The 23,321-nt window shown below is 42.8% G+C and overlaps 1 protein-coding gene across 1 annotated transcript in view; it reads left to right on the top strand.

Moving 5' to 3' along the window:
• ANKRD28 (ankyrin repeat domain 28) overlaps nucleotides 1-23,321 on the top strand; it is a gene marked incomplete in the record, with an annotated part of 2,819,689 nt that overhangs the window by 1,849,634 nt on the left and 946,734 nt on the right. The window contains 1 exon segment of the mRNA XM_044066773.1: nucleotides 2,857-2,925. Within this exon segment, the coding sequence (XP_043922708.1) occupies nucleotides 2,857-2,925 (69 nt within the window).

Raw genomic sequence — 23,321 nt, 5'->3', positions numbered from 1 at the left:
TGGCCACAAAAACCCTGCTTTCTGCAAGACAAATACTGCAAGCCTTGGGGTTCATGGCCTCCTGCATTCTTCTAATTCCATATGCAAGACTGCATATGAGGAAACTTCAGTAGTACTTAAAAAGTCTATGGAGTCAACATTGTCACAGCCTGGAAACAATGATTCCTATCATACCTTGCCTATGCCTAGAGTTCCTATGGTGGGCAGAGGCCTGCCACCAAAACAAGGGACTTCCACTCTCACTACACCCTGCCACCCAAACCCTAACTACAAATGCATTAGACTATGCATGGGGGGCTCACCTGGCAGGGAAGTGCATTCAGGGCAAATGGAACCCAAATCAAATGCACCTACATATCAATCAAAAAGAAATTTTAGCTGTACAGAATGCTCTGACAGCCTTCAAAGACTACATTCTTCCAGGACAACTAATGGTAAAGATGGACAGCACCACGGTTATGTGGTACATAAACAAGCAGGGGGGTGCACATTCCTACCCTCTCTGCAGACTATCCATGGCATTGGGGAACATGGCATTGAGCTACCAAGTGCACCTACAAGCTCAATTCCTGCCAGGAAAATTGAATACACTGGCAGATGGACTAAGCAGAAATCGCATGGACCCACACGAATGTAAACTGGAACCACGGATTTTCAACATGTTGGCAAGCAAGTGGGGGAGCCCAGACATAGATCTATTTGCCTCCCCCCAGAACTACCAGTTGGACAGATTTTGCGCAAGGACTCCCCACAAAAAAGCCTGGAAAGTGGATGCTCTGTCCTTCAGCTAGAAAAACTTAGCCTACGCCTTTCCCCCTCTGCCTCTGCTCTCCAAAGTTCTGCTAAAAGTCAAACAGGACAAACCAAGAATGATTTTGATTGCTCCAGACTGGCCACGCCAACACTGGTACCCACTCCTGCGCAGTGTGTCACAAATATCTCCCTGGCACCTGCCTCAGACACCTTCCTTGATGTCTCAGCAGGAGAACCAAATTCTGCACCCTCTGCTCCAAACATTGAACCTTGCAGCTTGGCTAATAACTTAAATTCACCCTTAGCATCCCTCAGCAAACCTGTGATGGATGTCATCTTGGAGGCGAGAAGACCTAGTACTAGAAAATCTTATGCTGACAAATGGGAAAGATTCTGTGCCTGGAACCAATATTTAGGGATGAGCACAGCAGCACCCAATTTACCTCAGATTTTGCAATACTTAACTGAGATGCTTTACAAGGGCCTGTCTTTTTCCTCTATTAAAATTCACGCTTCAGCTATTTCAGCTCACTATAACACAGAACCCACCCCTCTTTTCTCATCCCCTGCTCAAGCAGTATCTCAGAGGGGCAAATAACTTGAGACCACCCAGGAGAGCTCCTACCCCTGCCTGGGACCTTAATTTTGTTTTGGAGAAGCTCACTCTACCTCCTTTCGAGCCAGCTGCTACTGCAGACTTAAAATTTCTTTCTTGGAAAACAACCTTCCTTTTAGCAATCACTTCAGCTAGAAGGATATGTGAATTTACAGGCCCTTATGGCAGTGGAGCCTTTCATCATCTTTCATGCGGACAGGGTATCTCTGAGGACCAATCCATCCTTCATGCCCAAGGTGGTTTCCAGTGTGGCTCTTAATCAGTCTGTTCATTTGCCAACCTTGTATCCCAATCCACAGAACAAAGGGGAACAGATTATGCATTCCTTGGACGTGCACAGACAACTTAGATTCTACTTGGACAGAACTAAACTTCGAAGAAAATCTGCTAAAATCTGAAAATGCTAGTAGCATTTGCTGCTGGGGCAGAGGGGAAGGCTATTTTAAAACAGACCATTTCTAAATGGATAAGCCATTACATTCATTTCTGCTATAAGCACCATGGAAAACCTATCCCCCAGGGGATCAGATCGCATTCCACCAGGGCTGCATCTACGTCTGTAGCCTTTCTCAGAGGTGTTCCTTCCAGGGATATTCTAGAAGCTGCTATACTTTCACCAAGCATTATCATTTACCAATTTTCTCTAAATCCAGAGCTGGCTTTTCAACTGCTGTCTTGCAGGGCCTTATAGCTGGTCCTAATGCTGTGTAATGTCCTCCTCCCAACCATAGCTTTGCTAATCTACCCAAATGTAATGACTGCAACAGTGAAACATGAAGAACATAGTACAGTTGTGTACACTTACCATAAATGTAGATGTTAGAGTGTATTCACTGTTGCAATCCTGGTTACCCTCCCTCCAGCCCCCTGTTTTTCTCTGGCTATACCTCTACTTTCTTTTACTATGCTTAAAAGCCTTTCTGGTGTATTTGCTTTTGGTTGGAGGTATATTTTTGAGTTTTTCATTTTATTTGCTCCCCATTTGAGGGGCACCTGACATCTGGGGCAAGAAAAACTGATGTAATGACGTCGGCTGCATGTTTTATACCACTGATGACCTGACGTCATGGAAGAAGGGACAGCAACCGACGCAAGACCCAAGACTTTGTTAATCAGACCGACTGAGGGCAACCTGCCAGCAGATTACCCAAATGTAATGACTGGAACAGTGAATTCACTCGAACATCTACATTTATGGTAAGTGTACACAACTGTACTTTTAGCATATCTCTACTATTAACTGTTCTAGTTTTTATGTATGTGTTTTGTACATCAGCATTGAGCTTTCTCCCTGTGTCGCCCCTGGAAAAAAGGATTTGGCTTGGTGTGGGACTCCAGCCTGCAATAAATAAATAACTTGCACTTTTGTACTTGGGGAAACCCAGAAATCTCTGCTTCCAGCATATTAGTCTTTTAGCTGTAAGATAGGGTAACATACAGTACAAAATGAATATTTTAATTGAGTTCTTTGGCTGTGTACTTTTTAGGAACTTAGAGTGCCTGAATCTTCTGCTCAACAGTGGCTCAGATTTCAACAAAAAAGACCTAACTGGGAGGTAAGAAATGTCATGTGTTGTGCTTTTAATTTACACCTGGTGAACTGTCAAATAAACTATACTTGTACATTTAAATGCTTCATGGAAAACGTATTTACCCACTTTATATTTATTTATTTATTTTATTTAACATTTAACTGGGGAAGTCCAACTGGACACAAGTCCCTTTTCCAGCGGAGGCCCGCGGAGAAAAGCGCCACTTAAAATAAAACTAATACAACAGAGATACAAGTAGAATATAATCAACACAGTAAAACACAATTAAGTATAGAATATAGGGCAGTTAGTGTGATTAGAAGCATAATACTAGATATCATATCATTTGTGTTTATGTGTATGACTAGTTAGAATGACACTTGTATAACATCAGCATAAGGAAACATACTGGATTAGTCAGGAGCCATACATGGACATGTCCAGTTTTTGGAAAGGTGAGTTTTCAGTAAAGCTTTAAATTGTGATGAGGTTGTGGTGGATATTATAATAGGAGGTAAATTATTCCAGATTTTGGCTATACAGTTAGAGAAGAGGGATTCTCCAGCCTGATTATTGGCAATTAAGACTTTTATCAGGGATTAATTATTGGATCGTAAGGTTCTGTTACTGGAGTGTGGTTGTGGTAGATTTTGCAGGGCAGGTGTCTTTTTTTCTCGTAGAGTAATTTATGGGCCATGGATAGTTGGTTGTAAAGTAGGAGTTGAGGATACTCTAGCCAGTTAAGCTGCCTGAGTGATATACAGTGATGTGATTGGGAGTTTGAGTTGGCTGCAAATCTTGTAATTTTTATTATAACGTTTCAAGTTTTGTGAGGTCAGATTTCCTAAAGTTGGTGAGAATTGGAGATGCACACAGAAGGGTTGAGATTAAGTGTGTTTGAGATATGGTGGCTTTAGTGTTGTTTGTAAAGTTTATTCCTATACACAGGGTACCTAGTATTTTGTGGACTTTTTTAATAGTATGAGCTATGTGGAAATCAAATCTCATGTTATTGTCGATTTCAACACCTAACAGCTTTGTATGGACAGTGGGTGAAATTATGGTTTTCTTGACGGATTCAATAGTGAATGTGGAGGGGGCTGTTATAGCTTTGGTAGGATGAAATAGCATAAGTTTTGTTTTGTTGTATGAAATATGCAACCCTTATAGCAGGCCTCTTTAACAAAGCAAACACAACACTTGCATACTGAAAGTTTTAAACTCAAAGCTTTCCTTTGCAGTTTGACAGACAGAAAACACAGTGTCCATACTCCAAGAAGAAGAAAAAAAGTTGTTCCCTTTTTAACTATTTCCCTCTACAGCAAATGTATGAATTGCACCTTTTTTGTCCTCTTTATCGAGTGGCATTCATAGACATGGTGTACAGTGAGTAAGAACATTGTACAAGAAAACCCCAGAAAATGCCTACATGGGACTTGCAGCAGTGGATCAGGTTTTTAAAGCAGCTCAGTTAATATGTACATCAAGCAGGTAGGTGGTGCATTACACACATGCAGATTCATCAAGGACTATGAGCAACAAAGTTCAGAGATAGTACTGCTCAGTATCAGACTGGTCATCTGAATCTGTGTTACAGTACATATACCAAGGTCTGTTAATAACTAGAAGCTATTTATGTAAGACGATAATGATGAATATGTAGAAAGACATTTATTTACATATATGTGCGAACATGTAAATGTGTGTGTGTGTATATAGATATATATATATAGATATATATATGTTTTTGTACATATATGTATATATAAATAACATCCTCTCCACTTATAACAGCACTTAACTAACAAACGCAATTTCTGCTACATTTCTGTAGGGGGCAAGCCCCCCTGCACCCCCCCATGTGGGGGGCTCAAATCCAAGATCGCACTACATTGCAAATAAGTTAATTTCCTAACCTCACTGTATCACAATCACCATACACTGAGGTTAGGAAATTAACTTTTTTTCCACTGTAGTGCAATTGTGGAGTTGGTATGTTTAATTTATTGGGGGGGGGGGCAGATCCCCCTTCCCCCACATGGGGGGTGCAGAAATGTAGTAGAAAGTGTTTGTTAGTTAGTTGTTGTAGGTGGAGGTGATATTTACTTGTGCAATATACGTAGGCCTGGGGAGAATGTTTATTTGCTTATTGTGAAGTTTAGGCCTGGAGAGAATTTGTAAGTGCCTTTCCAATTCTCAAGGTTACTCTTGACTGTAGCTAGGATACTATTTGTTTATTATAAAGGGGTAATTCACAGGGATCAGAACCTGTCATGGCAGTGCATTCTATTAATTTATTGTATAGCTCACCATGGAGGAATCTGTAAGTAACACTTTATAGAGAGGATGGCTGTTGCTCTGGATAACTGTGAGACTTGTCCCCAAGACTTTTTTTTGTTAGGAACCACTTGGGTCATTTTTGCTGAGCGATTTTGCTTTGTTAAGTACATATAAAAGGGTTACTGTATTAAGTAGTGGTGCAGAAAAGAAATGAGCACAGTAAAAGCAAGAGTACTTTCAGTCTAGATAAGGTGGTTTTAGCTATTAGTTGAGTCAGCTAGAAGAATTTCCAAAGAGACATGATCAGAGATGGGAAGTTATCCACATGGGTGCGTAAATGACATGCATAACCATGTGCCATATGTGTAGTATGATGAGCAGTTATTTCTCTTATTAAAGTAGATTATACTGTGTTTTTTGGCATTTAGTTTGTTGCCATTACCTTTATATCAGGTGTTTGTGTAGTCCAGTCCATTCTGCAGTACTTTCATGTAACTGGGTGTTCAAACAACTCGCCTTAGTATGCAGTCTCAGAGAAACTCATTAACTAGAAACTTGGGTTATTAGATTGTAGATCTGAGAAGTAAATGCCAAATAGAAGATGTCCCAACATTGAGCAAGGAGGAACCAAACTTATGACAATTTTACTTTCTAAGGTGAGGCCTGCTACTTTAACAACATGTGCTCTGTACCACTTCTAATTTTCTGTTCTCCTTACTACAAATGGATTGATGTTGAAGTTCACCAGTTAGTCAATGATGGCTGCATGGGGAATAGTACTGAATGTCTTGGCCATGTCCACCTTCACCATTAGCTGTCAACAACTGCTTGAGTTACCCTTTCAAAGATGTTTACAAGGTGAAGAAGGCAGGACTTACCTTTGATAAAGCTAGACTGATGTGGATCCAGAGCTAAGAATTTATCAGTGTCTGTATTTATGAAATCAGAAGTAGTATGTTCCATGGGCTTATAAACAAGGCTGGTAAGATTTATGTATCTGAAATTACCGGGGTCGGTGGTTAAATCTCCTATAGGATCATTATCATAGCTGTTCCGCAGGCTTCAGGGACGCAACCCTTTGCAAGATTCATGTTAGAGATTTAATGGGGTATCAGTTTGCGGTATAACTGTGAGGTGAAAAGTGTAGCTGCCCTGGGCGCAAGGTAGTAGAGGGTGTGATCAGACAAAGCCAATATGTCAGTAGGTCACCGCCTGTGTTCAGAAGTGAATGCTGGTAATGCATTTGTATTGCAAATTTTTTTTTTTATGTTCCTCAAATAAGAGTTCAGGGGCACCAGATCGGGTAATGGCAGCAGGCACAAGATGAGCAAGAAGAGAAAATCAACTGAAAGTCAACACAAAAGTCCTTGTTTATTAAAATACAGTGAAGTGCTTTCATCCATCAGTAATCTGGATTTAATCAGAACTGAATGAACATGTTCTCAGCAACTACATTAGATAGTAAAAAAGATAATGTGATTAGAACCAGATCACATGACAAATTCAAAAGCAGATGTAATAGATACATAATACAACATAGTAATACAAGCTGTAAACATTTAACACTCAAAGTTAAATGAACTTGTCTGAGTCAAAGCTTGGCTGATCTGAACTTTAAGACACTCAAGATGGAAATACGTTTGTTTAAGCCTGGGAATTGTGTGCCATTAAGCTGCATCTGCCATAAAAGATGTTCTTCTTGTTTCAGTTTTGCAGTCCTGACAAATGGGATTTCCCACCATGGAAGACTGTCGCTGGCCCCTCTACCAGAGAAAAATCTGCCTTCTCCAACAGCCAGAGAATGCCCTGACTGACATTAGTACACTCAGGTATAAGGGGAGTCAGCCAACATCATAATCTCATTTCTTTCTTGCCATCAGAGCCTGAAGCAGAGTTCGTCAGTGCATCAATCGGTCTGCACCAGAGAGAAGACTTCAGAAAGTTAAGTATCCCGTTTGGGGTATCCTTTCTACATTTTTGACAACACGTCAGAGAAAAAACAATAATTGTCTCCTTTGTGGTAAATAGGATTCCACATCGAGATTTCCATCCTTCTGTGTTACTTGGTTGGGCCTAGATCACGACATTTCCAGCTGTCATTTCTGTGCCCAATTTAATACTAGAACAATTAGAAGTAGGGCCAAGATTCTAGTTAGGCACATCAGTGAATCATCAGGTCATCCACATGTTATGGTATTTGCCAGTTGATCCAAAGCTGAATTTCTTAAGCATAAAAGGGAGAAGGAAAATACCCCAGGCTTACGGCCTCAAATGATGCCCACTTGCAGTTGGCCAGTCCTCCCAGGCTTATTATCGCTGAGGAAGTTGAGGAACTTTCTCAGCCCCTTTTTGCAACTGAGGTGGTGGCGCAGGTCTCTATTGGGTCCCTTAACATATGCTCAAGCCTTAGGACGAAGTTCGTTGTTTGGGTTTGAGACTGCTTTGCAGGCCTTGGCGTTTGATGACCTCAGTATAGCTGATGGGGCATTTGCATGGTACCATACCATGGCAGCAAACAGTCTAGTGAAGGGGGGACTGGTGTCCATGTTTCAGATGTCTCTAGGTCTAAACCGAGAGCTTCTCTCAAGAAAGTGGCTTCATCTCAGCCCCAGTCTAGGGCTACTGGTTCCCACTTACAGGCTTATCAGCAGGACCTTGTAAGATTGGCTGAGGACCTTATTTCCCTTGTTAGAAGCAGGCAACCCCCAGCTGCATCCTCTCCAGGAAAAAGAAAAAGGGACCCCTTCCAGAAGTCCTTTCTGACCCATTTAAATCAGATGAGTATTCTGACAAGGAGGATTCTGTTTTTGAAGAGGATCCTTCCATGGCATCTTTTGAAGACTCAGAGGAGAACCTGGCTTCTGATTCCCCTCCTAAAGATTTATCTTTTGGGGAAACCCTGCACACTTAGATGGAACATTTCCACTGGGAAGCCCAGGATATACACACCAAGAAAAGGGTAAGGGAATATCTGATGTTGTCAATCTTCATTCATTCTTGACTGTTGGGTCTCTGTTCCGACCTTCGGAACCGACTTAGCCATTATATCAAGCTTACACCAGCCAGAAACTCTCAAGCCAAGGCTTTACCATAGGGCCTCTCTTCCCTTCCCCTAAGAACTAATTTGCTGCATAGAAAATCGGATGTGTCAGCTGTGCTAGATTTTTTTATGTATATCTTTACATATCACCTCTTCTTTAACTGTTTTAGTTGTGCCTCTCTTTGAATTTTTGTTGTTACTGCTTTGTTTTCTGGGCGTGAGTGATGTATAATATCTTTTTTCTTACCTTGTCGGTAAAAGCTTACCATTGTTGGTATAGGCCCCTCCCTTCCCTCTTACCTCTGGTAAATTCTTAAATACCATCATTGGTATTCCCTTTCTCTCTCTTTCTTACTTTACCCTTTTGCGGGTATTTTTTTCCGAGTACCATTGTTGGTAGAAAAAAAAAATCTTCACTCTGTCCTTCCGTTAGTTTGTAGTTCCGTTAGTGTGCATGTGAGACTTTTGTGTCTGGGCGTGTGCCCTCTTGTATTTGTGGAAGATGGCTGAGAAACACAAGGGAACCACAGGGTTCAAGCAATGTGATGAATTTGGCAAAAATAAATAAAATGAAACCTTCATACTTAAGGTTCGAAATTCCAAGCAGCAAAATGCAAAACCGCAAAAATATATCAGGACCACCAGGCTGATGTACTCGAAGTTTATTAAAACAATGTGTAAGCAATTTCAGGTTAAAAACCCTTCTTCAGACAACATGCACAACACAGAAACAACTTTTAAAATATACAATATCCAATCAAAATTCAATACTGAACCCTCCTCCTTTTTAGGGTGGGTTTAAAAGGAATAACATCATTCATACCTGGGACTCTGTCAGCACCTAATTCAGTAATCCACATGGTCGCATTGTACTCTGTTAGGTTACTTAAATCTCCCCGTTTTGGACATTCTGATAATCTGAAACACCATAAATTAAATGTATGCCCAGTTTTATTACTCTCATGTTGATATAAATCATTGGGAAAATTTCCTGTGCATATGGCTGACATATGCTGGTAGTATCCTATTTTTTTAATTTACAGTTCGTTTTTCCAATATAAAATGAGCAGCATTCCTTACACTGGATCAGATATATAACATCACTGGTGTGACAGTCTGCATATTGCACCAAAGAATATCTTTTCCTTGTGACTGGATGAATAAATAAGTTGTCACTTCTAATGTACTGACAAGCTTTGCAGTGTCTTGCAGGGAAACGTACCCTGTCGCCTTATTCGAGGTTGTCTAACTATATGTTGGTCATTACACAAGTCCTTCAAATTATTGCAACGTTTAAAACAAAGGAGAGGTTGCTGTGTAACCAATTCCTTTAGATTATCATCTGTTAACAAGATTATCCAATTTTGTCGAATTATGTTCCATATACCCCCCACATTATTACTGTAACTCAAGTTAACATGCAGTGGTTGCCTACTCAAGCTATCCACCTCCTTGTTGTTCACAGTGTTATTTTTCAGAAAAACATGGTCATATGTGATCTTTCCCTATTACTCTCATAAAATACACGTTGCATAACATTTTTCTTATACCATCTTTTGCTAAAATTATCCATTATTTCCATCGATTTTTGTCTGAAACATTTATCATTTGGTACATAGCCTAGATGTTCTATAAAATTGTCCTTTAACAATATTCTCAAACAAATGTCTGGGGTGCATGCTATCATATGCCAAAAGACTGTTCCTCCAGCATTCCTTTCTATATAATGTTGTTTCTATCTTTCTTTCCCCATTCTTAAATAATCGAACATCTAGAAAATCGGGTCTATATCAGTTCAACGAAACAGCTCATCATCGAATACAACAACCTCGAACTTCTAACCACGAAATCTAAAAACATTGAAAGCTCAGAACAGTGAATTTATTCCCTGGGAAACGATTCACTGTTCCTTGAAACGCACACCAAAAACATAGCAATCCACACACATACACTTAAAATCCTACATCTAACCCTACACTAAACTGTACATACAGTACTATCTATCCACTATCCTTAACCCAAACCCTAACCCTAAGGTCCAATTCTATCGCGCACTCACCTCACCCGCGCCCTAACTCACAAACCCCGTCCTAACCCTGAAGTCCATCACTATCGCACACTCACCTTACCCGCACCCTAACTCACATACTCCGCCCTAACCCTAACAGTTGTCACTATCGCACACTCACCTCACCCTAACTCACATGCCCCGCCCTAACCCTAAATTCTATCACTATCTTACACTCACCTCACCCGTGCCCTAACCCTAACTAACATACCTCGCCCTAACCCTAACGTCCACACAGTCGCACACTTAGAACCCAACCCGTAACTTTCCACCACAGTGCTGAAAATAGCAAAGCCACAGAAACGGACAACTGAATTCTTTCCCTAGGAAAAAATTTGATTATTTGCAGCTTCGCTATTTTCAGCGTTTGCTGTTTTCAGGTCGATATTAGGCCATTCGAAGTATTAACACTTCGATGATCTAATATAGACCCTAGAAAATTTGTGTGTGCATCAGAGCATGAGAGACTGAAACTTAAGAAAATCTGTTGTGGTTTCCAAATAGGTAATAAACTGATACAACTCCTGTCTTGTACCTGTCCATAACAAAAACATGTCATCAACAAAACGAGCAGAATAGCTCCAAAACTTCTTCAATGGATGTACTGTATTAAATATGATTTGTTCTTCCCAGTATGCTAACATTAAGTTTACATACAAGTTTGCACAGGGCGTACCCATTGCAATACCTCTGTTCTGATGATAGAAACAATCATTAAACATAAATATGTTGTTACTCAAGACACAATCCAACAATAAACAAACATTATTATCAGTTTGATTCAAAACTGCCACCTGTTTCAGAAACATTTCTATAGCTACCAATCCATATTCCTTTGAAATAACTGTGAACAACTTATTTATATCTAATGTCACAAATAACCATTACAGTCACATTAGAGTCCAAGTGTATATACAAAGACTGAAAATAGCATTCTGAACAACAAGGAGGTGGATAGCTTGAGTAGGCAACCACTGCGTGTTAACTTGAGTTATAGTAATAATGTGGGGTTTGGAACATTATTCGACAAAATTAGAGAATCTTAACAGATGATAAACTAAAGGAATTGGTTACCCAGCAACCTCTCTTTTGTTTTAAATGTTTATAAGAATTTTTGAAGGACTTGGTTATGACCAACATATAATTAGACAGCCTCGAATAAGGTGACAGGGTACGTTTCCCTGCAGACACTGCAAAGCTTGTTAGTACATTAGAAGTGACAACGTATTTATTCATCCAGTCACAAGGAAGAGATATTCCTTGGTGCTATATGCAGACTGTCACACCAATAATATTATATATCTGGCCCAGTGTAAGGAGTGCTGCTCATTTTATATTAGAAAAACAAATTGTAAATTAAAAGATAGGATACTACAGCATATGCCAGCCATATGCACAGGCAATGTTCACAATGGTTTATATAAACATGTGAGTAATAAGACTAAGCATACATTTAATTTTATGATGTTACAGATTATCAGAATGTTCAAAAGAGGGGGAGATAAAGTAACCTAACAGAGTACAATGAGACCAAGTGGATTATTGAATTAGGTGCTGACAGACCCCCAGGTATGAATGGTGGTATTCCTATCAAACCCGCCCTAAAAAAGAGGAACATTCAGTACTGAATTTTGATTAGATATTGTTTATTTTAAAAGCTGTTTTTGTGTTGTGTGTATGTTGTCTGAAGAAGGATTTTTAACCTGAAAGCGCTTACACATTGTAATAAACTTTGAGTACTTTATCAGCATGGTGGTTCGGATATATTTTTGCTGTTTTGCAGTGTGGCTAATGTGGCAGGAAGATGCCCAACTCGGATGGGCATCTTTCTTTTGTTTATTGTTTGGGGGGTGCCATACTTGGAAATCCAACCCACTTGTGAACTCTGCAAGGGTTTTTTGATCTTTAGTATTCCCACATCCTTCCCTGGCTGCTGTGTGTCCCTGACCCCAGTGGGTCATTTCACCCTTTCAACCACCTTCCTGCATTAAGACATGAGGACATACCTGCCTGGTCTTTAAGGACCCCCTACAAATAAATCCTGCCATCTCTTCTGCATCCCTAAGAAACTTTTCCCTCCTTCCAAAGGATTCAAAAAACTTTCAACCTCCTTCCTGCATTAAGACTTGAGAACATGCCTGCCTGGTCTTTAAGGACCCCCTACAAATAAATCCTGCCATCTCTTCTGCATCCCTAAGAAACTTTTCCCTCCTTCCAAATGATTCAGGAAAGTTCGTTTGACCCCCAGACCAAACTGTATATTGTATTGTTTTTATTAAATACAAATGTGTATTGTCTGATTATAGTCTCACTCTTGTGCCAGGTACCCAGCAGCCATACCCCACTCTCTCCCTTAAAACTATACTCTTCTCCTCTGTACCTGTGAACTGAGTCACCTTTTTTGCTTTGAGAACCTATCTGCCTGATCAATAAACGTTTCTTGCATTTTCTACTTTGCCAGCTTACTGTAAGCCACCCTTTGACCACTAGGTGACACCCTAACCTTCCTTGTGTTATATCCCTTATCCCCCTCTCTCATATTAAATTCCTGACTACTTTTTCTGTATCTGTCTATTACTTCCCCCTCTATTAGCTAAGATCCCCTTTCTCCACACCACTATCCCTCGTAACCAAACTATTGTACTAGTACTCCCCACTCACCTGGAACTACCTAGAGATCCTCAGTACTCTGCTGCTTTCTGATTGTCTCTGTGATCTCCTCCTTTACTTGCTCTTCAGTCTGCTACTGCCCCCCCTTTTTTCTTAGCTTCCTGCACACTTATCTCTTTCTCCCTTAGAACTTTTATCTAATTAATATTCTGCCTGTACCTTTCTTCTCCATCCATTTGCTATCTTGCTGATACCCCTGTTCTCCTTCCTTCTACTATCATATCTTATGACATTCTACTGAATAACTACCCATACTAGCTCACCTTTCTTGGTTTATCACTCCTTGCCCTTACCTGCCCTCTCCCCTCCCCTTATCATTTCACTTCCTTCCCAAAAGCTTATAGTTGGGTAGCCTTGCGTGGCACCATCTTTAGTATTACCGCTTCTTCCCTGGCTGCTGTGTGTCCCTGACCCCAGTGGGTCATTTCACTGCAAGTCTGTTTTGTTTTTCAGTTACTGGTTACAATGTTATCTTCACTTGTTTGTTAAAATACTAATTGCGGATGACTAGCCTATGCTTGGTACACTTTAAGCTGGACGTATAGGCATTTTTATCATCCTGTTGTAGTTACTGCATTGAAGGCGGTGAATTGAAGTTAGTGCCTCCACATGGTATTCAACTATGCCATCCATCCTATACTGTGTGCGCAGTAATATTTGCAGCCCTGTCTAGCTCTATGGCTCTTCACTTGTTCTGTGGAATTACAAAGTGTTAACTTGCCCTTGAGTGCATAGAGACATCTGAAGAGGATTATCCTCACTTTCAATTGCTTATCTTTCTGCGTAGGTGAACGCATTATTACTTGCAGCATACTGTGGCGTTAATGTTTGTGCGTTTTGCTGTAAGGGTATGACTGATTTTGTTAATTTGCTCATGTAATTGTAGCGACACCAAAAGTGTATCCGCCTCCCCCTCAGTTTGGCTGCCCTACCCTCTATGGACCCTCGTATGTAGCTTCAGTTGAACCAAAAAAAAGTACCAGCTGTTTGATGTTATTTTTATCCTATCAGGAAAAACGGATTATATATGTGAGCGCAGTGTTACTTGCAGCGCTCGTTTATTTTTAAGTATGTTACCTTCGCTTTCCCTCTGAATTAGTACATGTTGGGCTAAGCTGTCTAAGGGTCTTTATCAGCAGTACTGCTTGTATGAGTGAGCGTTGTACTACCAGCAGCGCTCATTTATTTAGAAGCTGATACCTTTGCATTCTTTACTCCCTGGGGAAGAGCATCTAGATGTAATGGGATCCTATCTCGCCTACATTCATAACAGATGGGTTCGGAGCCGATCCATCGGCTCCGACTCGGCAACTAATACACTAGCACGAAGTCTCTCATTGGCTGGGCTACTCCCTATCCCAGGATGCACTACACCTGCTTCCCCAGATCTCGTTTGCCGCTTTACAAGCTGGACGTGGTCTCGACTTGGCTGGAGCTAAGTGGTTCTTTTTCTACCTTTACTGGTCTTTGACCTTGGGGTTTTTGTCTATATATTAACCAAACAGCTGTTTTAACGGCTATTCCTTGCCTATTTATATATTTTGCGTGTTTGAGTGTCTTCTGGTACTTTATTCTTTTCAGTCGGGCAAGGCCCGTTTAAGTTAGAGGGCCTTTGCCCTACCTTTGAGTGCTGTTCAGTCCTATTTAATTTTTTTTGGTTAATTGTTTTTCGGGCCAAGCCCATTTAATTTAGAGGGCTTTGGGCCGTTGAACTTGTGTTGTCTGTGACTGTTTTTTGTGAGGTAAATTTTTCCTCAGTACTCGCGCCAGTGTGTCTCGCGCTCTTCAGTTGGCGCAATTTTGTTGATAGTTTTATACTTGTTGAAGGGCCTGTATTATGTCTAAGGAGCAAAAGTCAGGCTTTAAAAAATGCACTCGGTGCAGTTATAAAATGTCCATTACAGACAGCCATTCAGTCTGTGTTTATTGTTTGGGGCCGAAACATCTGCAAGAGACTTCTAGCGTCTGTCATGCGTTCTCCTCTAGAGTTCTTCAAGAACGCAAGAACAAGCTAATTTTGAAAGGGCTTATTAAACCTTCTTTTGAGGAAGCCTTAGATCCACCTGTTGCTTCCAAAGAAAGATCGTCGGCTCCGACAAGTCCGTCGGAGCCGTCTAAAAAGCCAAAATTGACTTCTTCTTCCTCGGCTCCACTGACTTCGGGCCGAGGGTCGAGGTCTGCCTCGATACCTCCTGCCTCGGCTCCATTGGTTTTGGAGCCGCAGGTTGGAGTATCGAGGTGAATCACCTCCATCGGTTCCAATGGCTTCGAGCCGGTGGAGGTGTGCAGCTCAGACTCTTCCCCTCGGCTCAAGAAAGCTCCGGCGCCGATGGTGGTCCATGCTGTGGTGGACCGCGCCGATAGCGTTGGAGCCATTCGAGCCGGTCCCCTTCTCTCGGAGCCGAGAGGAAAGTCTTCTCGATTGTCTACCTCCTCTAAATCATCGAGACTCTCTGATTCGGACCTGGATAGGGTGATACAGAGGCTATTCCAATCTCCAGTTTTTACTAAATTGGTCTCGGCTCCAGCACAGTTAGCTGGCCGATCCTCCAACACATTCGATTCCTCCTCTAACCTCCTCGGAGCCGTTGGAGTCAGTGGTGGTGGAGCAAAGCGGAGCCATACGGTCGGAGCAGAGACCCCTTCGAGGTCTCTCGGTTCCGACTGTCCTTCCTACCCTGTCCTCCGGTTCAGGGTTTGGTACTGCGACCTCTTCAGCCGGGCCCGAGGGGAACACTTTGGGATTGGGTGCTTCGGTGCCTAGTCTTCCTCTCGGAGCATCGGCTGCTGGAATTCCCAGTGCCATCGTGGCCTCTAGACCAGTGACCTCCTTGGATTCTGGAGGTCCGGCCTTTGAGGCCATGAGGAGTGCGCTGGCCATGCCTTTGCCGGTTCAGCAAGATTCTACCTCACCGTCCCTAGATTTGGAGACTGGTGCCTCTGTTGTGTTGCAGCTCCCCGGCAGCAGGGCCCCAGGGCCTGAGGATACCCCCATCGGGTTCGGTGGTCCGTCCGAAACTGCTTCGGACGAACCTCCACGGAAGAAATTGTGTAAGAGGAAGCACGTAGACTCCCAAGATGAGTCTGTTACATCGGATACTGACCTCGATGACGCAGAAGGGTCCCCCAAATCATCTTCGGATGATATCTCCTTCTCAGATATCTTGGAGATTCTGAGACAGAGAGGTGACTGGCAAGCCAAAACCCCTTCAGCTGAGGAGTCAGTCTTCCTCAAGGCCTTTGGGGCCCAGCCTTCCGCCTCCTGGGTGTCTCCGCCGATGAACTCCTTGATTTGGTTTCTCGGCGGGAACACCCTGATTCTGTGGAACCGGTGCCTGCGAGGCCCAATAAGTTTTGTCAGCCCCAGAAGGAATTTCTCACAAAGGGTGTGCCTGTAGATGCTTTGGTGGTGGCTTCTGCCACACAGCAGGACGTGGCAGAGGCTTCGACGTCTGTTCATCCTCCTAATAAGGATTCCAGGAGCATGGATAGGTGCCTGTCTTCAGCGGCCTTTACCTTACGGTCGCTGAACTACTTATGTCATTTTACTAGGCTCCAAAGGGATCTCCTCAAAGAGCTAAATGACTCCTTGTTGGTAATCTACCTGAGGCGCTGGCCCCGACTGTTGGCGCCCAGATGACTACCCTGTTTTCTATTGTTAACTCGTCCATGAGGCTCATTTCCTATGCGGCCGAAGGGAGTAGAGTGGAACAGGCGTTGCCTTCAGGAGACACGCCTGGTTACGCTTGTGTTCGCTTATGGAGGCCTTCAAGTCTTCCTTCACGACGCCTTTGATGGGTCATCTTTGTTTGGACCTAAGGTGAAGGACACACTAACTCGGTGCGAGCAGGAGGGCAAGACTTTGACTGCCGTTGGGGCCCGATTTTCCGCTCCTTCTAGGCCTTACCCCAAGGCTCAGAGAGGAGGGAAAATGTGGTTTAGAAAATCTCAGAAGTCTTTCCCCACTCCACCCAGTGATTCCCCTCCAGAGGCAGGGGAAATTCTGGAAGACGCCGCCCAGAAGTGGCAGAGGCCCCGTAACTCTGGAGACCGCGATTCCTTTCGTGGTTCTTCATACAACCAGCGCCCCTGAGTTGTTGCCCGACTGTGCATCTCCGAGCCAGTCGGGGGTCGAGCGCACCCACAAGCAGGGGAATCCATAACAAGCGATCAGTGGGTGCCAGATTATTACCGGAGGATACATCATCCCTTCAACAAACCCCCTTCTTTAAGGGAAATCCCGGACGTACCACCCAGTCAGCGGGATCAGGCAGCATTAGAGGTTTCAAAGCTGCTAGAAAAAGAGCCATCCAGCCTGTCCCCATCGACCAGATCGGATTAGGAACTTACTCAAGATTATTTTGGTACCAAAAGACAGGGGACTTAAGGCCCATTTTGGACCTCAGTTCATTGAATCGCTTTGTAAAAAGTCCAAATTCAATGGTCACTCTTCAATCTATTCTTCCTTTGCTGGAAAAGATGCATGGATGTGCTCCATAGATCTCCAGGACGCTACTATCACATTCCGATAGCTCAAGAGTCCAGGAGACACTTACGCCCGCCTCGAGTCAGTCATTTCCAATTCGGAGCACTGCCCTTTGGTCTCACCACAGCCCCCAGGGTGTTCACCAAGTGTCTGGCAGTGGTAACTGCTCACCTGAGAAGTCTGGGATTCCAAGTGTTTCCATATCTAGACGACTGGCTCCTTACTGCCACCTCCAAGCATCTACTATTCCAGGCGCTCAGCGCCACGTTCACCTTGGGTCTTAGGATTACGCTCAATTTGCAAAAATCTGTACTACAGCCATCTCAGCGTATTATTTTTATAGGCGCAGACTTAGACACAAAAGAATGCGCTTTACCGGCAGCAAGAATTCAGGTCCTACAAGATCAAGTCAAATCCTGTCTTCCCTACTAAGAGCCCCGGCCCATCGGATTCTACAACTGTTGGGTTCGATGGCCAACCATACTTTTAGTTCCCTTGGCCAGACTTCACATGCTTTACAATGGCTACTGTCGGTTCAATGGTCTTATCAGGAACTTCCCTTGAACCATTTAATCATGATCACGAGTTGCCGTCGAGATCTGCTGGTGGCTTCTCCAATCCAATCTCGACCAGGGCGACCTTTATACCTCAACGTCCGTTGCCACTGTGACTTCGGACGCCTCCCAGGTAGGGTGGGGGTCATTACCTGGACAGGTCGGTCCAAGGCACATGGCAGATCCAGGAAACGCATTTGCATATCAATGTCCTGGAGATGAGAGGTACTCTTGGTACTCCAAGCTCTCCATCACGCCTCCCACAAGGCCCGAATCCTATCCGACAACATGTCGGTGGTGTGGTACATAAACAAGCAAGGTGGAACCAGGTCTTACCCTCTGTGCAGAGAAGCCATGAGACTTTGGCACTGGTAGCTACCAACCGCTTTCTAATGGCAACCGGGAAATCCAATGTGATTGCGGACAGATTAAGCAGGACCATTCTTTTACCCCACGAGTGGTCCTCAACCAGAGAGTAACTGCGAAAATCTTCGACAGATGGGGTCTTCCTTGCTGCGACCTGTTTGCCAGCCCTCACAATGCGAAATGCAGAGTTCTTCACGCTGTTCCCTTCTCAGGGACAGATTCCCAGGGATGCTCTGACCCACATTTGGCCCCGGTCTTCTCGCCTTCCCCGCTCCTACCGAGGGTGATACAGAAGGCCATTTACCTGGAGAGCGAGATGATTTTGATTGCCCCGCACTGGCCTCGTCAAGTTTGGTTCCCTTTCCTACAGAGGCATGCGATAGAAGGTCCATGGTTTCTGGATCCGGTGCCAGACCTGCTGACTCATCAGTCAGGACGGCTTCACCCGTCTCTCAGGTCCTTGAAGTTGGCAGCATGGTTACTCCACTTCCATCCTTAGTCCGAGACAATGCTCTTTCTCCGGACGTGGTCCACATATTGTCTTCTCATAAACCTTCCACTATCAAACTTTATTCCAGCAAATGGAAAAGGTTTGCCTTCTGGGCTCAGGAACGGGGTATAGACCTCTCACTGCACCAGTATCGGAGGTTCTGAATTTTCTGGCCTCCCTTTTTCAGTTGGGCTCTTCAGTTTCTACCATTAAGGTTCAGCTAGCGGCGATCTCTAATTTTCATGCCTCATTTGAACCTTCATTGATGTCTCACAAACTTTGTAAGGCTTTCCTTAAAGGCGTGGCTCCTTAGGCCCTCATTATCTCATCCTGTTCCTTGTTGGGACTTGAATATGGTTCTTGCTGCCCTAACTGCTCGTCCTTTCGAACCAGCTGCTACCTGTGATTTAAAATTTCTGTCTTGGAAACGGCCTTTTAGTGGCCATAACTTCTGCCAGGCGAGTTTCAGAACTTCAAGCTCTTTGTTCTGATCCTCCCTATTTGATTTTTCACAAGCATAGAGTTTCATTGAAATTAAACCCTTCCTTTATACCAAAGGTGGCCTCCTCTTTCTGTATTCAACAAACTATAGAACTCCCTGTGTTTTTCCCAGAATTCTCTAATAACGCAGAATATACCTTGCATCAATTGGACGTACATAGACAACTGCGTTTTTACTTGAATAGAACCGCTCAGACGCGGAAATCAAATCAATTGTTTGTTTCCTTTGCAATGAACAAATTGGGTCAACCAGTAACAAAAACCTCCATAGCTAAATGGATTAAAGATTGTATCATTTTTATTTATTCACAGGCTAACAAAGAGCTTCCCTTTCCAGTCAAGGCTCATTCTACCAGGGTAGTGGCTACTTCTGTAGCTTTTCACTCCAAATTATCAATAGATGATATTTGTGCTGCGGCAACCTGGAATTCTCCGCACACTTTCATTTCTCATTACAAATTGGATGTGGTTTCTCGAGGCAGGGCTTCCTTTGGTTCCACAGTTCTCAGGAGTGTTTTCCAATGAGCCACCCGGGATTTAGGTGCTAGGGACGCTGTCCCATCTGTTATGAATGTAGGCGAGATAGGATCCCATTACATCTTTTAGTTATGTACTCACCATAACTTCGGATGTATGGGATCCATCTCGCCTACATTCATAAGTACCCACCCTCCTTCCCCCTTCCATTCGGATTTAGAGGAGCTGTAGTCCCTTTGGTGATCTTTCTTGAAGAACTTTAGTTGGTTATAGTGACTACTAGTTTTTCTGTGTTTGCATGGATGTATGAAAGCGAACAAACAAGATCTGGGGAAGCAGGTGTAGTGCATCCTGGGATAGGGAGTAGCCCAGCCAATGAGAGACTTCGTGCTAGTGTATTAGTTGCCGAGTCGGAGCCGATGGATCGGCTCCGAACCCATCTGTTATGAATGTAGGCGAGATGGATCCCATACATCCGAAGTTATGGTGAGTACATAACTAAAAGTTCTCCCGCTTGTTATTAAAACACCCTCACCATACTAATGCGCATACACCTATCTCCTAGAGTGGAACCCTGTGAACTAATCTTGGTCCCCGCTTAATGCATCTTGGAGGAATTGAATTATTAATTGATACTTTGGCTAGATACTGCCCTAAATAGTGCTGCTATTGTCTTTATAATTCATATATGCTGTACCCATGCCACTAGCATCTAGGCCGCTGTCTATGGAAAGAGAATTGCAATGGGACTATGTAGAATTAGACTAAACCTGGTGCTAGGGGTATAACTGGAGGTCGCCTTCCTCTTTAAAACATAATTTGTAGGGCGCACTGACTGATTCGCTAAAGCTTAGGCCTAGATTTTTTTTCTGGGACTTCACTGTACTTTGCTGCTATTTTATGTTATGTTGGAGTTATCCTAAATACACCTACATCCCAAATAGCAGTCATTTGAATTGCTCAGTATTATTCTGTACTTAACTGGCTTTGTTGATTGTTTTGGATATTTACATTGCCTGTCTCTGCCAAACTTTCTGTGTTTGTGTCTCACTCTTATATTGCAGTGATGTACCTAACGTACAACTCGAGCCTACATTCTTTTATTAGTCTTAGCTAAAATGGTATTCCTGAGCACAATGTTGATATTTCAGTAAATGTATGTGTTTAAGGTGACTCTTTCCAATGTAATTTCTGTGTTGCTTCTTAACTGTAATTGCTCTGTACTGAAAACACTACTGTCGTAGCACTCAATTGTTGTTTTCTTTTTCTAACCTACATAGTTTTCAACCTCCGTCCTGCATTAAGACTTAAGAACATACTTGCCTGGTCTTTAAGGACCCCCTACAAATAAATCCTGCCATCGCTTCTGCATCCCTAAGAAACTTTTCTCTTCTTCCAAAGGATTCAAGAAAGTACGTTTGACCCCCCCCAGGCCATACTGTATATTGTATTGTTTTTATTAAATACAGATGTGTATTTCTGATTAAAGTCTCACTCCTGTGCCAGGTACCCAGCAGCCATACCCCACTCTCCCCCTTAAAACTATACTCTTCTCCTCTGTACCTATGAACTGAGTCACCTTTTTTTGTTTTGAGAATCTACCTGCCTGATCAATAACCTTTTCTTGCATTTTCTACTTTACCAGCTTACTGTACCACCATTTGACCACTAGGTGGCACCCTAACCTTCCTTGTGTTATATCCCTTATCCCCCCTGTCTCGTATTAAATTTCTGACTACTTTTTCTGTATCTGACTATTCTATTACTTCCCCCTCTATTAGCTAAGATCCCCTTTCTCCACACCACTATCCCTTGTAACCGAACTGTTGTACTAGTGCTCCCCACTCACCTGGAAATACATAGAGATCCTCAATTCTCTGCTGCTTTCTGATTGTCTCTGTGATCTCCTCCTTTACTTGCTCTAACCCGCTCCATTCGCCCTGCGGGCTCACTCCGCTCACGTACCCTACTCCCATATCCCACCCAACCCAGTAGTCCTAAACTTCTACTACTAAAACCACACCCCCTTCCTGTATAAGCCTATAGCACACACCTTCTCATCACACTTCAAACTATAAAGCAGCTAATTACTTACTACCCCTCCTACCATTTCTACTCTAAACAATACCTCCCTATAACCTACTGTTCTATCAACCCTACACCCCTTACTTTACTTGCCTTCTCCCATCACCATGCCCAGACACTTCACTATGAGGCATATAAACCTGCTCCTCTTTCTCTTGTTTCTAACCACACTATCTGTAACTTACTCCCTCACCTACTATGAACACCTAAGTACCACCAAATTTCAAAAAGCTTTAAAACAAACTACAACACTTCAGCCAACCCCACAATATCACAGTTGCATTATATCCTCAACAACCTACCTTCTGCCTAGATATCACAGATTATGCCATTTTAATGATCTCCAAGTCAGAAAACCTCAAAATAATTTTTGGAAGTTCGTAAAACTTGCATATTGTCTTCAGCAACTCCTTCTCATACATGGTGACATTCAGCCCAACCCAGGTCCCATCAACAATGTCACCACAGACCCTCAACTAACACACCTCTCCACTCTCCACACCCTACTAGTACCCCCAATTCACTCCTTATAGCACAACTTAATATATGTAGCTTAAACAATAAAATCAGCCAGTTTCATGCACTGTTAGACATCCACTCATTTGACATCCTATGTCTAACAGAAACATGGCTCAAACCAGCTATCCTGGGCAATGAAATAATTCCACCTGGTTATAATATTTTAAGATCTGACCGTATGACCAAAAAGGGTGGTGGGGTTGCAATACCGTACAAATCTGAGTTACAGGTTACACCTGTAGATATTCAACCATTACCAAGCAATTTTGAAATCCTGATTACTAAGCTTAAGATTAATGCTAGTAAATCCTCATACATAATTTTCTCCTACCTTCCTCCAGGCAATAGTATTAAAACCCTTGAAAGTACCCTTAGCTGGGTTGTTATGTCTTTCCCACAAGAAACCATAGTGCTTGGTGACTTTAATATTGACTGGAATAGTTGCACCTCTGCCAAACCTACCACCCATATAAATTTATATGGCTTTTACCAAACTATCACCACCCCCACCAAAATCCATAAACCCAGTAACAAACAAAGCACCTTAGACTGGATATTAGTAAATACTGATTCCCCTCTCATATAATACAGGTATCCTTCCAGATGATATTAGTGACCACTCACTTACTTATATAATTGACAAAAGACCTTTATTCCTAACCAAACCATCCTTATAACTATGCGGAACAAAAAAAAATTTAACCCACTAAGCTTCCAATCAGAACTTAAAGCTTGTAATTGGGCACCACTAAAATACCTCCCTCATGACGAAGCAGTGTCATATTTTAACTCTAAATTCTTGCATGTCCTAGAACACCATGCCCCCACTCGCACTGTGAGGACCAGGAACAAAACTGCTCCCTGGCTCACAAAAGAGACTAGGC

The sequence above is a fragment of the Protopterus annectens genome, chromosome 3.part1 (assembly GCF_019279795.1).
Source record: "Protopterus annectens isolate FY-2018-M chromosome 3.part1, PAN1.0, whole genome shotgun sequence".
Taxonomy (NCBI): domain Eukaryota; kingdom Metazoa; phylum Chordata; order Ceratodontiformes; family Protopteridae; genus Protopterus; species Protopterus annectens.
The sequence above is the reverse complement of the archived record's forward strand: the minus strand, read 5'-3'. Positions and strand labels throughout refer to the sequence as shown.